The 15,895-nt window shown below is 46.0% G+C and overlaps 1 protein-coding gene across 1 annotated transcript; it reads right to left on the bottom strand.

The window, feature by feature from the left end:
- Nucleotides 1-4,788: 4,788 nt before the first annotated feature.
- Nucleotides 4,789-15,172, bottom strand: LOC126991746 (polyamine deacetylase HDAC10-like). The gene is made up of 5 exons (XM_050850435.1): nt 15,127-15,172; nt 8,062-8,140; nt 7,346-7,511; nt 6,819-6,976; nt 4,789-4,987 (listed from the first exon to the last, which is right to left on the bottom strand). Exons 1-5 carry the CDS (start codon nt 15,170-15,172, stop codon nt 4,789-4,791), a joined length of 648 nt encoding a protein of 215 aa, XP_050706392.1.
- Nucleotides 15,173-15,895: the final 723 nt, after the last annotated feature.

The raw sequence follows: 15,895 nt of genomic DNA, 5'->3' as shown, positions 1-15,895 counted from the left end.
TGACTGGATTTCCTACAAGAAGACCTCACCAAGCTACAGCAATGGAACAAAAAGTGTCTGCTACAATTCACTGAAGAAAAATGTAAAGTCCTGCACCTTGGGAGGGGATATCCAGCACACCAATACCACATGGGAAACACTCCACTATCACCACAGAGGCAGAGAAAGACCTAGGACTGTATGTTACCGGGCTACCAGTGAAGGCCAAATCCGTGCCAATTGCAGTGGTCGGATTAAAGACCCCCACACTCACCTTGAAGCAGAGCGCCGGCCAGTAGCGGCTGTGGGTACGGATGACACCATTGGTGGTCTGCACGGCACTTGTTGGGCACCAGCTGGGGCTCAAGGGGGGGCAGCAGATCCCCCAGCAAGGCCTTGGCACACAGCGTCATACAGTAGCTGATGGTGGTGAGGTTGAAGCCGCCCTCCAGTGCCAGAACTATGCGGTCCTTGGCCAGGCCAGACAGAAGGGCCATCATATGTCCACAGCAACCAGGACTCGCGCGGTAACCTGGGAGTGTGTGTGAGGCTGTTACTTTAGGTATGAGATGCATGAATGGAGGAATAAGGGAGGAGGAAGAGAAAGGGAGTCCTTTAATATGGAATGCTGTGTTATTTTGGGTATGAGATGCATGAAGGGAGGAATGGGGGTGAGGAAGAGGAAGGGAGTTCTTTAATATGGAATGCAATGGTTAGGGTGTGTTACTTTAGGTATGAGATGCATGAAGGGAGGAATGGGGGTGAGGAAGAGGAAGGGAGTTCTTCACTATGGAATGCAATGGTCTGAGATGACAATACATCAGGATACAATATAAGGAGACTACAAAATGCTTCATTGCATACACATGGCAGCCCCTGAAGATGAATTATTAAGGCAGATAAAAATAAATAAATAAAAAAAGCAAAAAGAACAATACAGAAATTTTGGATAAGAAAGAACACTAAAGGAATAAAGAGAGGAAAACAAGAAACCCAAACAGTGAAGGAGTGCACCAGGGAGTGCTGTTATGAAGCCAAAACTCCCGACCATGAACTGAAAATATAATTATGGAGAGAGAACTGAACTGAACTGAACAGATAGTGACAGAAAAAGAGAAAGAGGCAGCAGCAGGTAGTCATACAGATAGTGACACCATCCACCAACCTCCAAGTGGGTCCCCGCACCAACATCAAGGCTGGCAGTGACCAGGACCAGCTGTAGGTTGAACTGGAAGGCCACGGGCAGCACCACCTGAGTGAGAGCCTCTGCGTCACCCATGCCACTCTGAAACAACACAAGAAAAACACTGTGGCTTTAGTAAACACAACTTCTTCCTCCTGAACTGTGGCTGGGAGGAAGGACACTGGACGATGAAATACCAGAGCTGAGGACCATAACTGATTCTTGCATTGGGAGCTTGGATAGCAGGGTGAACCTTCATGTGCTGGACAGGGCTGTGTGGATCTAGACATTGATCACTGGGAATCATGACAGGAAAAGAAGAAAGTGTCAGGTAATTGTGACTGAATAAAAATGCAATACTTCGGCACCAGTGTAGGGAGAAAAATACTCAGAGGACTTAGCACTCGAGGGTTAATTTTCTGATTTGTAGCTGGGAGGAAAGACACGGGGTGGTGAATGAGATGAATCAAGGGTTTACCTGTTACATCTCTCTCTCTCTCTCTCTCTCTCTCTCTCTCTCTCTCTCTCTCTCTCTCTCTCTCTCTCTCTCTCTCTCTCTCTCTCTCTCTCTCTCTCTCTCTCTCTCTCTCTCTCTCTCTCTCTCTCTCTCTCTCTCTCTCTCTCTGCCAGCCTAGTTTCCTTTTTATCATCCCTTCTTTCCTTAAATTTCCTTGGACTCTTCCCTTCTTTCTCCATTTAATTATTCCTCTTTCTCCTCCTCCTCCTTCCTACCATCTTTCCAGGCCTCCTTTTCCTTCCTTCCTTCCTTCCTTTCTTTCCAAGTGAGGGCTGGAGCAATATTTCAAGTTGGTTAGCATGTGTTTGAATAGGTATTTAGAACAATCAAGACACCTCTCCTTCTGAAACTGATCTCTCTTTTGGCCACCTAGGAAATTATGGATAAGTAAAATATTGTGCCAAAATTGTTCCTGGTCCATGTAATGTGTCTGTATTTTTGGGGGGAGAAAGGATGGACTCTATCTATTTACCTCCCTTTAATACAACCTTGGTGATGCTGTTGTTATGTCCATTTATTCTGTTTGTCTCACAGTAAGCAAACTGCATTGCATTTCTTTCCTCTCCCTCTTCCTTCTCTCCCTTTTTCCTGAATGGTTCCTGTCTCTTGAGGGAAACAACCTCTCTCGAAATAGCTGTTCATTTATTTGGGAAAAAACAAACTCTGGGCACCTGGCTCATAGTTGTCATCATCTGATTAACCTTAAAAGATGCAGCATTGAAATACTCCATCTGACATCTTCACTACCAGGTCAATGAACACAGTACAGATAAACTTATCAATTCATGAAAGGTAATACAGCAAATGTCAGGAGATAACTGGGAGTACCTACCTATCACACTATCTATCCGTCTCTCTATCTATCTAGGCATAGTATTTGGACATGAAGAGCCCTCAGGTCAAAGGCAGGTCCGGTGAGGGTCAGAGAGTAGGACATGAAGCAAGCGACCAGTGAGCAGCATTCTCAAACTGCAACAATGTCTGTGTAAAAGTAATTCCAAAAAAGGGTCAAGGGAAACTTGGTCCCATGAAGGTGCAGCACACTTGTTAACCCCTTGGCTGCAGATTTCCAGCCAGAAGACAGACCTCACCAAGCTACAGGAGTGGAACGAAAATGTCTGCTACAATGCAATGAAGAAAAATGTCCTGCACCCTGGGAGGGGATATCCAGCACACCAATACCACATGGGAAACACTCCACTATCCACCACAGAGGCAGAGAAAGTCCTGGGAGTGTATGTTACCAGGCTACCAGTGAAGGGATATCCAGCACACCAATACCACATGGGAAACACTCCACTATCCACCACAGAGGCAGAGAAAGTCCTGGGAGTGTATGTTACCAGGCTACCAGTGAAGGGATATCCAGCACACTAATGCCACATGGGAAACACTCCACTATCCACCACAGAGGCAGAGAAAGTCCTGGGAGTGTATGTTACCAGGCTACCAGTGAAGGGATATCCAGCACACTAATACCACATGGGAAACACTCCACTATCCACCACAGAGGCAGAGAAAGTCCTGGGAGTGTATGTTACCAGGCTAACAGTGAAAGCCAAATCCATGCCAGTCGCAGCAGACAGGCTAATATGTGAAATGTACAACAAATAAATAGGAATCAAATATGAGGACACAGAGTCAAAGGAATCCAGTCATATGTAAAAAGACCCATTTTACTTATGAAAATTTAGTAGACTGAACATTCTAACACAGGGAAAACAAGAAAATTTTGACCTCTCCCTCCCTACTGGAAAGGTTCTACAAGCAAACCATTTTGTGACCATTACTCAACATCTGGAAGGGTAAAGTGTGACCAGGTGCAAAAAATATCAAACATGCACAAGAGAAAGGAAACTAGAACATAGTTATCTACATGAAAGGTAGAAAAAGTCTCTGCCTCTACTACACACCTAGGTCAGAACTGTCAAACGCCTCCGCCCTTCACATCAACTATTTCCAGAGGCCAAAAAGGAGACCAGTCGGGCTCTGATGCATGTTTTTTTTAGGTTCACAGTACAGAGGAAGGGTCAAACCACCACCAGGGCCATAAAACTACTCCTGGAAATGCCCACAACTATCATGAACGCCTTGTCAAACAGGTGACCTTGGGTGCGGAAATGTTTAAGAATGTGACCCCTAGACTAGTAGAGGGTGACCAGGGGTAAAATAAATACACTGATCATGCACAAGAGGAAAGAAACAAAAACATTTTCATCATCTACTTCAAAGGTAAAATAACAAAGTGTCTGCATCTACTACACACCTACACTGGCCCTGTATTCTCAAACCTTTGGGCACCCAAGCACACATATTTAACAGGGCTTCCATAGGCGTTGTGGGCATTACTAGGGGTAGTGTACTGTACCTGGTGGTAGTGTGGCCCTTCTTCTGTACCATGAATATGAAAAAATCCTCATGAAAACTCAATTAACCCCTTGACTGAGGATTTCCTACCAGAAGACCTCACCAAGCAACAGGATTGGAACAAAAGGTGGCTGCTACAATTCAATGAAGAAAAATGTAAAGTCCTGCACCTTGGGAGGGAATATCCAACACATCAGAACCACATGGGAAACCAGGCTACCAGTGAAGGCCAAATCCGTGCCAATCGCAGCGGATGGGCTAGTCTTTTTCGGCCTTTGGGAATAGTTGACGTGGTGGGAGGTGGAAGCGTTGAGAATACCGACACTGGTGGAGACTAAAAGCTGACCTAGTGTGCTAAAAAAATCTAGCGTTGACACAGGCACACACACTAAAAAAGGTCCTGCTCACCACCATCCTTTCCCCTGAGAAGAGGAGACAGAATGACCCACTTTGGCGAGACTCATGCATTTGGGAGTTAGTAAGTTATGTCTTCATGCATGCGGCAAAAAGTCAATTCCTGCTATACTTTTATTGGTACAGAGAAGAGCAATGAAAAAAAAAATGTCCTCGGAACACTTTTTTGATTTATGTGATGTTTCATTGATTTAGGTATTTATTGACAGATTTTTTTATTTTTTATTTATTTGTGTGTGTGTGTGTGTGTGTGTGTGTGTGTGTGTGTGTGTGTGTGTGTGTGTGTGTGTGTGTGTGTGTGTGTGTCTCGTCAGCAGAGATATGGCCCTCACCTTGTTCCAGGTAATGTTAATGTTGTAGCCTTGGCCAGGTCCCGTCCCCACTCGTCGTAGTTTGGGTCCTCAGAGGATGGGAAGAAGAGGCCGTGGTGGTGGCAGTGGAGGGACACGTACAGCACCCTCGGCTCGGCCACAAACACGTGCTGGATGCCGCTGCCGTGGTGCACATCCCAGACCACCACCAGCACCCTGCAGGCCACAGAGATGGGTGTTGAGAGTACAGTAGAATGCACACACACACACACACACACACACACACACACACATTTAGGCGAGATGTGAAAAAAGTTTAGCTTCCCAAACAGAAGCATTGAGCTATGGAATAGACTGGAGGAGGAGGTGGTTTGTGCAAGAAACATTAATGATTTTAAGGAAAAGTTGGATAAGAGAGGATATGGAGACGGGACAGCACAAGCGTAGCTCTTTTCCCGTACGTCACAACTAGGTATATACAACTAGGTAAATACACACAGACGGGACCACACGAGCGTAAAACCCAGGTCCTGTAAGACTACAACTCACCGTGTTGAACTAGGTAAATACAACTAGGTAAATACACACACACAATCACACCACACACCCACATGCACACACACACACACACACACATAACAATAAATCAAGGTGGACGGAAGAAACTAGTGTTTGCAATATATATAAGCGACATGACAGAAGGGGTGACAAGCTATATGAATATGTTTGCTGATGATGCTAAACTAATGAGGAGGGTGGCTAATGAAGAAGACTGTGTAGCCCTGAGCCAAGATCTCAACAGAATAAACAAATGGTCACGAAAATGTGAAATGACATTCAGTACAGAGAAGTGTAGTGTGATGGAGCTTGGTAAGAGCAGTAGACGAATATCGGGGAACTACTCTCTCAGTAATGAAAGAATCATGAAAAAAACAGAGGAAAAAGATCTGGGAGTGACAATAACAAACAGGTTATCCTTTGGAAAGCATATAAATCGGATAACTGGGGAAACATACAATCTTCTTAGAAACATAGAAGTAGCATTTACATATTTAGAGGAAGAAATGGTGAAGAAACTAATAACATCAATGATACGTCCAAGACTGGAATATGCAGCATTAGTGTGGTCACCTAGATTGAAGAAAAAAATTTTAAAGTTGGAAAGAATACAAAGAGCAGCGAGTAAATTACCGGAAACTCTGAGAGAACACACTTATGAAGAAAGACTGGAGAAATTGGGACTAACAACACTGGAGAGCAGAAGAGAGAGAGGGGACCTAATAGCATTGTACAGGATACAAGAGGGATTGGACAGGGAAGACCTAGTGGTACGTGACAGAAGTGTGACAAGAGGCAATGGTAAGAAATTGAAGAAGAGCGACTGTAGGAGAGACATCAAGAAATACAGTTTTCCATACAGAAGCACAACAACATGGAACGGACTTGACGAGGAGACTGTGTGTGCAAAAACGATTCATGACTTCAAAGCCAAACTGGATAATAAGCATTATGGAAACGGGACAGCACGGGCCTAGTACAGCTCTTTTCCTGTATTTCACAACTAGGTAAATACAACTAGGTAAATACACACACACACACACACACACACACATATACACACACTCACACCAACACACAAACACATTCACACACACACACACACACACACACACACACACACACACACACAGGACAATAAAGAAAGGGAGAGAGAAGGAGGAAAATGATAAAAGGAGATGAGAGATTTTTGATAAAAGAAGGAGATGGGATAAAGGAAAGAAGGACTATAAATAGATGATTCCAGATAGATAAAGGAAGGAGATGGGAGAGAGGGAATGAAGAATAGAGAGATAGATAAAACCAAAGAGATTACAGATAAAAGAGGGAAGGAAAGATGGAAGAGAAGGAGGAATAAGAGAGACAGGTGATGCAAAACAGATTCAGGATAAAGGAAGGAGAGGAAGAGAAATAGGTGATGTGAAGGAAATATTTGACAAAGGAATGATAATGATGATAATAAAAGGCAGAGTTAATGTGGTGCCAGGGCCAAGCAGCGCCCACCTTGGCATCCCAGCCTGTTGGCGGCGACGACCACGTTGTTGTAGAAGCAGAAGCCATGGGGGCGGTCCAGCTCGGCGTGGTGGCCGGGGGACGGATGATGCCCACGCCGGCCCTGGCTCGGCCTGCAAACACCTCGTCCACGACCTTCAAGGAAAGAGATTGTATCGTTCCTACATTGTTTTCCTCCTCTTTCATTACTGTCAATTCCAAATGCATTCTTGCGGGTAGTGTATTATGACTAGAAAAAGAGTACATATAAGTGTGTGTATAGAAAGTATAGAATGCAGAATGAGAAAAAGATTACAGGCTTTTACTATAATTTTTTTCCTTCTCCTTCTCCTCCTCCTCCAATCTAAAGACCCAACCATGAGCAGAGAGGAGTGACTCAATGCCATTCCTTTTCATCTCCTGCCTCACACACCTCCTCCTCCTCCTCCTCCTTTCTCTATCATCGTGAACACAACATTACTCTCTCTTACATGCATTTATGGTACTTCTTTCTCCCCCTCGTACCCGCAGCAGTGAGCCGGCCGAGAGCAGGGCAAAGGCGTAGGTGGCAGGGTGGAGGTAGACAGACTTGTAGTTCTCCTGAAGGGTCTGCAGCTCCTCCTCCCCCTGAACATGAAGGCCACGTTCCTGGCTGTGTGGGAGCTCCACCTCCTCACGCTGGGCCTGGAGGCTGTGCAAGGATGGAGAGAGGGAGGCAGAAAAGGGCTACATTAGGATTAGACTCTTTCTTTATTAATATCTCTTTGGCATCATCTATAAATCTCTCTATTTCTCATTTACTCTCTCCCATATCTCCTTCCTTTATCCAGAATCTGTTTTGCATATATATATATATATATATATATATATATATATATATATATATATATATATATATATATATATATATATATATATATATATATATATATATATATATATATCCTTCCTCAATTCTAATTCCAACAATGAGAACAACTTCTTTGCCTCAACTCAACCCAACTGATCCTACTGGCTGACACTGCATCAAGTTTATAAAGCAGGTCCAAGGAATAGAGAGAGCTGCATACCCTCTATGCTTTACTATGGGTGGCTATACAGGTGTTAGCCAGTGCAGGTGTGAAGGGAGACTCATACTAAGCAAGGCGAACAAGGAGAAGTAAACAACTGAACAGTGAACGACGGAACAGTGACATAAACATGAACACACACATCATACAGACAGTGCCTCCACCACCCACCTGCAGCCGCTGGCCTCGCCCCAGCACCCCGGCACGCCCCAGCATCTCCCACACCCGCTGGATGCGCTCTGGATGTTCCCTGTGTGGGGGGGGGAGAGGGTGAATTAGTGTGTACCTCTGTGTGTTGTGGTGTGAGGGAAACTTGTCTGGTAAAAAAGGTTGCTCTAGTACGAGGGTAGAAAGCTGCCTCAAGGGGTTATGTGTGGTCAAAGTTATGGTGGTTAAGTGTTGGTTAGATAAGTGAGGAAAGCTTTGTCTTCTAGCTCTGGTAAAGAGTATTAAAGCTGCCTGAATGGGTGACATATGTAACAAGGAATTGGGTGAAAATAAATAAATGGTATGCAGAAAGTTGGAAAGTTTGGTTTAGTCGGCACAATATATGTGGTCATATGCCAGAGAGAGACAGAAGGGAAGGAATTATAGGAGAAGGGAACAGATCCCAGGAGACGGGACACAACCCCCGATTAATACCTGGTACCCATTCACTGCTGGCTGGACAGGGGCATGGGGTATCGGAAAAGCCTCCCAAATTTTTCCACTCCACCCAGGAATTGAACCCGGGCTCTCTCGGTTGTGAGCCGAGTGTGCTAACCACTGCACCACGAAGTCCTCTATAAATGGTATGTGTGAGGGAAACTCTGTGTCTTCTTGAGGTAAAAGCTCTGGTAAAAAGATGCCATGTGCTGCCTCAGTGGGTTTGGTGTGGACAAGAAATTCGGTCCAAGTAGATATATATGTGAGGGAAACTTGGTCTTCTTGAGGTAAAAACTCTGGCAGGTACCAAGAGCTGCCTCGGGTACATCAGAGTACTTAGACTATCTTCATTATGTTTTGTCTGTGAATGAAAAAACACCTTAGTGTGTAGTGCACTTACCCTTCCGTAAGGCTGCGTGTTGCTCCACCTGCTCGTCACACACCAGACAGCCTCGGAGACTCACTCAGCACCACGGCCTCTGAAGACAAGGCACAGAGCTCCTCAGTGACTCCTGTTTGCTGTGACTGAGCTTCCTATGAAAGGTGTACATCCCTCCCTCTTCCTTCTCCTCCTCCTCCTCAGCCATTATTATTGGTCCACTGCAGTACAAAGGCATTTCTTAATGTTCCCAACCTCTCTCACATCTCCTTCACTCCCTCCCTTCCCTTAACTCTCCTTTCCCCTCCTTTACCTTTACCTTACAGTGAGAGGACTTCCCTGCTGATCCACGAGCGGTTAAGTTATATATCGACTTTTTTGTGTTTCCTGTCTTTCCTCAATAGGATTACAACTACACGACCTAACACAGCACCCAGTGAAAGACAGTGAGCTTCTTGTGTCTAACTAACGTAGAAAATCTGTCACTAACGTAGAAGTACAAAGCTTGACCCGTATACCAGCACACCTGTTTTGAAAAGGAGGAAAAGTTTAATCCCCCAGAGAATTTTAATCCCGGAGGGAAAACACGTGTGGGCCCTCATAGACGCCACACCTTAAACTCTCCCGCGTGACTCGACCGATTTAAAGCCGCCTCCCTCTAGGTGTTCACCACAGCCCACGCGGATACAAAATTCATCTTAACTGTAAAGCTCACAGTTATATCGTTTTGCAACAGTAAATAAAAAAAAGAAGTAATCATGCCGTCCAACTATTTCAATTGCTGTAATTGTTCAAAGAAATATGCTGCGATTCACTACCAAACCAGCAACTCGATGTGTAGGTACTGTGTCTTAGACTTACGTATTCAGGCACTACAAACAACCAACGAGGATCTACAACGCTCCAATTCTTTACTTTGGGACATCGTGACGTCATACCCTCAACTCCCTACTCCTCCTTCTTCTTCTTCTTCTTCTTCTTCTTCTTCTTCTTCTTCTTCTTCTTCTTCTTCTTCTTCTTCGTCTTCTACGTACTCCGAAATCACCCGATCACATACCTCCTCCTCCTCCTCAGCCCCCTCCATTTCTCATCCCTCCCCCGCCTCCTCCCTTCCCTCCTCCACCTCATCACCACAGGCCGCCAACCCCCCCCCTTCTTCACCCTCCACCACCAGCACCGCCATCACTCCCGCCCCCTCCCCCACCCATCCCACCATCACCACCACGACCTACTCTTCCTCCTCCCCTTCCTCTTCCTCACTCTTCTCTTCCGCCCCTTCCTCCTCCTCCAACTCTGCCCCCTCCTCCACATCATCAACATCCTCCTCCTCTACTCCCCCCCAGCCAACCCCTTCCGCCTCTTCCTCCTCCTCCGCCTCTGCCGCCTCCTCATACATTTCTTCTCCCCCCTCCTCCACATCATCAACATCCTCCTCCTCTACTCCCCCCCAGCCAACCCCTTCCGCCTCTTCCTCCTCCTCCGCCTCTGCCCCCTCCTCCACATCCTCAACATCCTCCTCCTCTACTCCTCCCCAGTCAACCCCTTCCTCCCCTTCCTCCTCCTCCGCCTCTGCCCCCTCCTCCACATCCTCAACATCCTCCTCCTCTACTCCCCTGCAGTCAACCCCTTCCGCCTCTTCCTCATCTTCCCTTGGCTCCCCCTTGTCCCTCTCCTCTACCAGCCCTCCTAACGCCTCCACGTCCAGTCGCCACCACCCTCCCTCCCTCACTACTCATCCATTAGACGCCACAAGACCATTCTTCCTGCTGTGGTCTGCGTAGATCAGACACAGTTTTGGGGCACAGACAAGCTGAAAACATCTGTTAGACTTCTAGGGGACTCGCTGGTTAGAGGTCAATTAACGGAATTCTGCGGCAGGAATACAGAGACGCGGAGGCGTTATTGTAATCCGGGAGCCAAACTGGACGACATTACTTCAGCTGTCGATGCTGTCACGGAACTCGCGAAGGAAGACACAGTTTATTTGATTCACGCGGGGACAAATGACGTTCAGTCTACTCAAACTCAGGCCCTACTATCAAAATACCGTCAGGTCATTCGGCGTTACAAGACCAAGTCCCCTCACGTCATTGTCTCTGGAATTCTACCCAAAATCAGCGCTTACGCCGGCTTCAACAGCAAAGCGAGCAACATCAATACTAGTCTGAAGGAAATTTGTGACGACGAAGGCGTAGCGTTTACAAACGCCTGGCACCACTTCCTTGAGCGCCCAGACTTGTTTTGGAACGATGGACTACATCTGAATGAGGTTGGATCGGCGCGCTTCGGGAGGCTTCTGGACGAGGCAGTGAAAAGCTTTTCGAAAAGCCTTTCAAAAAACGGCGGGCGAGGACGGGGCAAAGGCAGCCCTTGATCAACCAACCCGTAGCGTCAGTGCGACTCACAAGAAACTGTGTAACTAACCACGCCTCCGACAAGCGAACTGGTACAACTCGTCACGGCCACATTTCTATCATGTACACAAATGCACGTAGTTTAATACCCAAAAAGGACGAAATTAGGGCGTATATTGCAACAGAGAAACCAGATGTGGTAGCCATCACAGAGATTTGGGCCAACTCTACCCATCTAGAATCCGAAATGTCATTCCCTGGGTACAGCTTCCACAAAGTCGAAAGCACAAGAAAGGAGTATGAGTAGATTGATACGTAAAAAGTACACTCCCTGCCATAAAAATAGACAAACAGGACGCAGAAAAATACGATTCTGTCTATGTGGAAATAACCGCAAATAACAAGAAACTAACACTTGCAACCGTATACAGGCCTCCGAAACAACAGGCAGCCGATGACACTGCCCTCTACGAAGAGATTCACTCTCTAACACAAAGCAAGGAAGCAATTATAATTGGGGACTTTAATTGCCCTAACATTGACTGGGGACTGATGACTGGAGATCAAGAGGGTAACAGGCTTTTAGAAATGGTGGAGGATTCGTTCCTCACTCAAGTTGTAACTCAACCAACAAGAGAAAACAATCTGCTGGATCTGGTATTAGTAAGCGACCCCGACCTCATTCGCGACTGTACAGTTGGTGAGAAACTTAATGGGTGCGATCACCACTTAATCCGTTTTAATATCAACATATGTCACAAACTCGTAGATAATCCATCAGTGATACCAGATTACAAAAAAGGAAATTTCAACTTTGCCCGTGCACTGCTTCCCCTTACGACCTGGGACCAACTTGGCATCACCGACAATACAATCGACAACGCGTGGAACGTCTTCAAAGATAAGCTGTTGCAAGTAGAGAAGGCTACAGTGCCTACGAAATCCAGGCGAGTAAATGGGGCCGTAGATCCACCGTGGATGACCAGAGAAATAAAAAGGGCAGTAAACCTAAAAAAAAGGACATATAATTTGATGAAAGAGAACGCTACGGCCGAAGCCAGCACACAGTACCACAACAGCCTCAGAGCTTGTCGCAGCCTTATTCGGAGTAGCAAACGCAACTATGAAAACCAAATAGCGCGCGAAATCAAAACTAACTCCAAGAAATTCTTCACGTACATAAGATCGAAAAAGAAAGTAAAATCCAATATTGGTCCCCTGACAGACGAGACTGGATCTGTAACCCAGGACAGTAAACAGATGGCCAGAATCCTCAACAGTAACTTCGCATCCGTATTCACAGTCGAGGACATCGAAACCATTCCCGAGAGCCCTGCCCCGCCGAGTGAGATCACGCCGCTGGAAATTGACTCAATATGCGACCAAGAAGTAAAAAAGTACTTGGACAAACTCGACACGAACAAGTCAACGGGACCCGACAGTTTGTCCCCGCGGTTATTAAAAGAGCTTAAACAACAAATTCTTCAACCACTCACTACCATATTCAACCGGTCAGTTCAACTAAACAAGGTCCCGGAAGACTGGAAGATGGCGAACGTAACACCGATTTTCAAAAAAGGAGACAAAAGCGTTGCATTAAACTACAGGCCCATAAGTTTGACATCAGTGGCAGGAAAATACTCGAAAAGATTATTAGAGATAAACTTGTTAAGTTTCTAGAAAACAATAATATAATCTCCGACACCCAGCATGGCTTCAGAAACAAGCGCTCCTGCCTAACGAATTTATTAGACTTCTTCCAAGGTATATATAAGAACTGGGATGCCCACATCCCCAGTGATGTTATATACCTGGACTTTCAGAAAGCCTTCGACAAGGTACCGCACGAGCGACTCCTTAAGAAACTGCACTCGGCGGGCATCGGAGCCAATCTGATCGCGTGGATAAGAGATTGGCTCACAGACAGAAAAAAACTAGTACTACTCAACGGACAGCCTTCCGATTGGCTACCAGTCACTAGTGGAGTGCCTCAAGGGTCAGTGCTGGGACCCATCCTCTTTATCATATATATCAATGACCTAGAATCAGGACTGAAATCCACAATATCGAAATTTGCAGATGACACCAAGGTGGGTGGAGATGCCCTCACAAAGACCGACTGCGAAATCATTCAGAAAGACCTCAATCACATTATCGAATGGTCGGAAAAATGGCAAATGTCTTTTAATGTTGACAAATGCAAAGTCATGCACATTGGGTCCCAAAATAGTAACCACACATACATCATGAATGGGAGACCTCTGCAAGCGATGCAGGAGGAAAAGGATCTTGGAGTCACTATCAGCAGTGACCTGAAACACGCGAATCACTGTAAAATAGCATACAACAAGGCCAACATTATGCTCGGGTTCATAGCGAGGAACTTCGAGTGTAAAACACCAGACGTGATGCTATCCTTGTATAATTCCATGGTAAGACCGCACCTCGAGTATGCAGTGCAGTTCTGGTCTCCCAATTACAGAAAGGACATTGCTTTACTGGAAATAATTCAACGACGCGCCACAAAGATGATTCCAACCTTCAGGGCTCAACCATACGAGGAACGACTCAAGCGACTCAATCTCTTTACATTGGAGAAAAGACGCCTACGAGGGGATATGATTCAAGTCTTCAAGTATCTAAAAAAGTTCAATAACGTCGATTACTCCAAATTCTTTGAACTGCAAACCAACTCAAGAACTAGAAATAACGGTTTACCCATTCAGTCGAGTCGATGTAACACAGACATTGGAAGGAGTTTCTTTTCAAACCGAGTCATCCGCCACTGGAACAATCTTCCCTCAGAAGTAGTAAATGCGAATACCATCAACTCCTTCAAATATAGAATCGACCGTCATTTCGCTGCGTCAGGAGTAAACTGAATAACGAGGGGCTTCCATCTGCTCCTCAATATCGAGGTGCTTTCATCTGCTCACCAAGCCCAAAGTGGCGGTCGAGCAGATTAAATCACCCAAGCGGGCGATCTCGTAATGAGCCAATAGGCTCTCTGTTGCCTGCATTTCCATGTTTCCATGTTTCCATGTTTCCTTTCCCTTTCTTTACCTCCCTCTCCCTTCCTCCCTGCTTCCTTTTCTTTCCCTCTCAACCCCCCTCTCTCTCTCCCTCTTCCTCTTTGCCTTGCGTAAGCAACATAAGGAGCGTAACCAACAGAAGCCCCGAAGTCTTCCTCAAACTATATTTAGCATTAGTTAGACCTCATCTTGACTATGCGGTTCAGTTCTGGTCACCTTACTATAGAATGGATATCAAAATGTTAGAATCGGTGCAGAGGAGGATGACTAAGATGATTCAGGGGTTGAGAAACTTGCCATACGAGGAAAGACTCAAACAGTTAAACTTGCATTCTCTAGAAAGGCGAAGGGTGCGTGGAGACATGATCGAGGTTTATAAATGGATGAAGGGCTTTAATAAGGGAGACATTCATAAGGTTTTGTTGGTAAGAGAACCGGGTAGGACACGAAGTAATGGGTTTAAACTGGATAAATTCAGATTCAACAGGGACATAGGCAAAAATTGGTTTACTAACAGGGTGGTGGATGAGTGGAATAGGCTTAGCAGTCATGTGGTGAGTGCCAATACAATTGTCACATTAAAAAACAGACCAGATAAATTCATGGACAGCGATATTAGGTGGGGTTAGATACACGGGAGCTTAGGGTCAAAGGAGCTGCCTCGTACAGGCCTACCGGCCTCTTGTAGACTCCTGCGTTCTTATGTTCCCTCCCTCTCTTCCATTGTTTACTTTCTCCTCTTCCTTCCCTCTCCCTCTCCCTCTTTCTCCCCTTCCTTCCCTTCCTCCCTACATACCTTCCCTCCTCAGTTGCAGCAGTTTCTCACCAGTCCTCTCCCTGAGCTGCTGTGTCTGTGGTGTCAGGAGCTGCATGGTGTCTCTGGTCTGGAGGCGTAAGGGCCAGACACCCACCAGGCCCTTGGAAGGAGAGGCTCGGGGTGAAGGTGCTGGGGTCAGCCTCGCTCCGCACCTCCTGCTGGCATAAGGACCCCTGGTACTGGGAGCAGCGCCAGTGTGCCCGCTGGACGTACTCCAGGCTCAGCAGTGTCTCCTGAAGGCTGGGGAGGACAGGGAAGGGAGAGGAAGGTCAATGTTGAGAAAAAGAGCAGGTTAACTATAGGAAAAAGACATTGTTTCTGAGATCCAAGAAAGGCCATCAAGGAAAAATAAAACAATGCTACAGGCCCAAACAACTTCCTCTTAATGAGCAGACACGGATGGGGAAATTAAAATAGACAGTGACAGTAAAGTAAGGAGAATAATAATAATAAAAAAGAGGGACAAAAACAATATTAAAATAAAACAGTTCAATAAATCCTGCATCAGAGATAAGGCAGACAGAGAGATAGATAAATGGATATAGACAGACTGAGATAGATAGATAGATAAAGACAGATATAAGCAGAGATAGATAGACAGGCATAGAGATGGACAGATTGATACAGAAAGATATAGACAGACAGATAGATAGATAGACAGACAGCTATCAGGCACCTTGGTGATGGCTGCGGGGGGCAGTGGTGGCCCAGCAAGGCACTGAGGGTGTGGGCGGCACTCTTGGCCTGGACGGCAGGCAGCCCCCACCCTGCACACACA

The sequence above is a fragment of the Eriocheir sinensis genome, unplaced genomic scaffold, assembly GCF_024679095.1.
Source record: "Eriocheir sinensis breed Jianghai 21 unplaced genomic scaffold, ASM2467909v1 Scaffold33, whole genome shotgun sequence".
NCBI classification, from domain to species: Eukaryota; Metazoa; Arthropoda; class Malacostraca; order Decapoda; family Varunidae; genus Eriocheir; species Eriocheir sinensis.
This window is presented reverse-complemented; position numbering and strand designations above follow the sequence as displayed.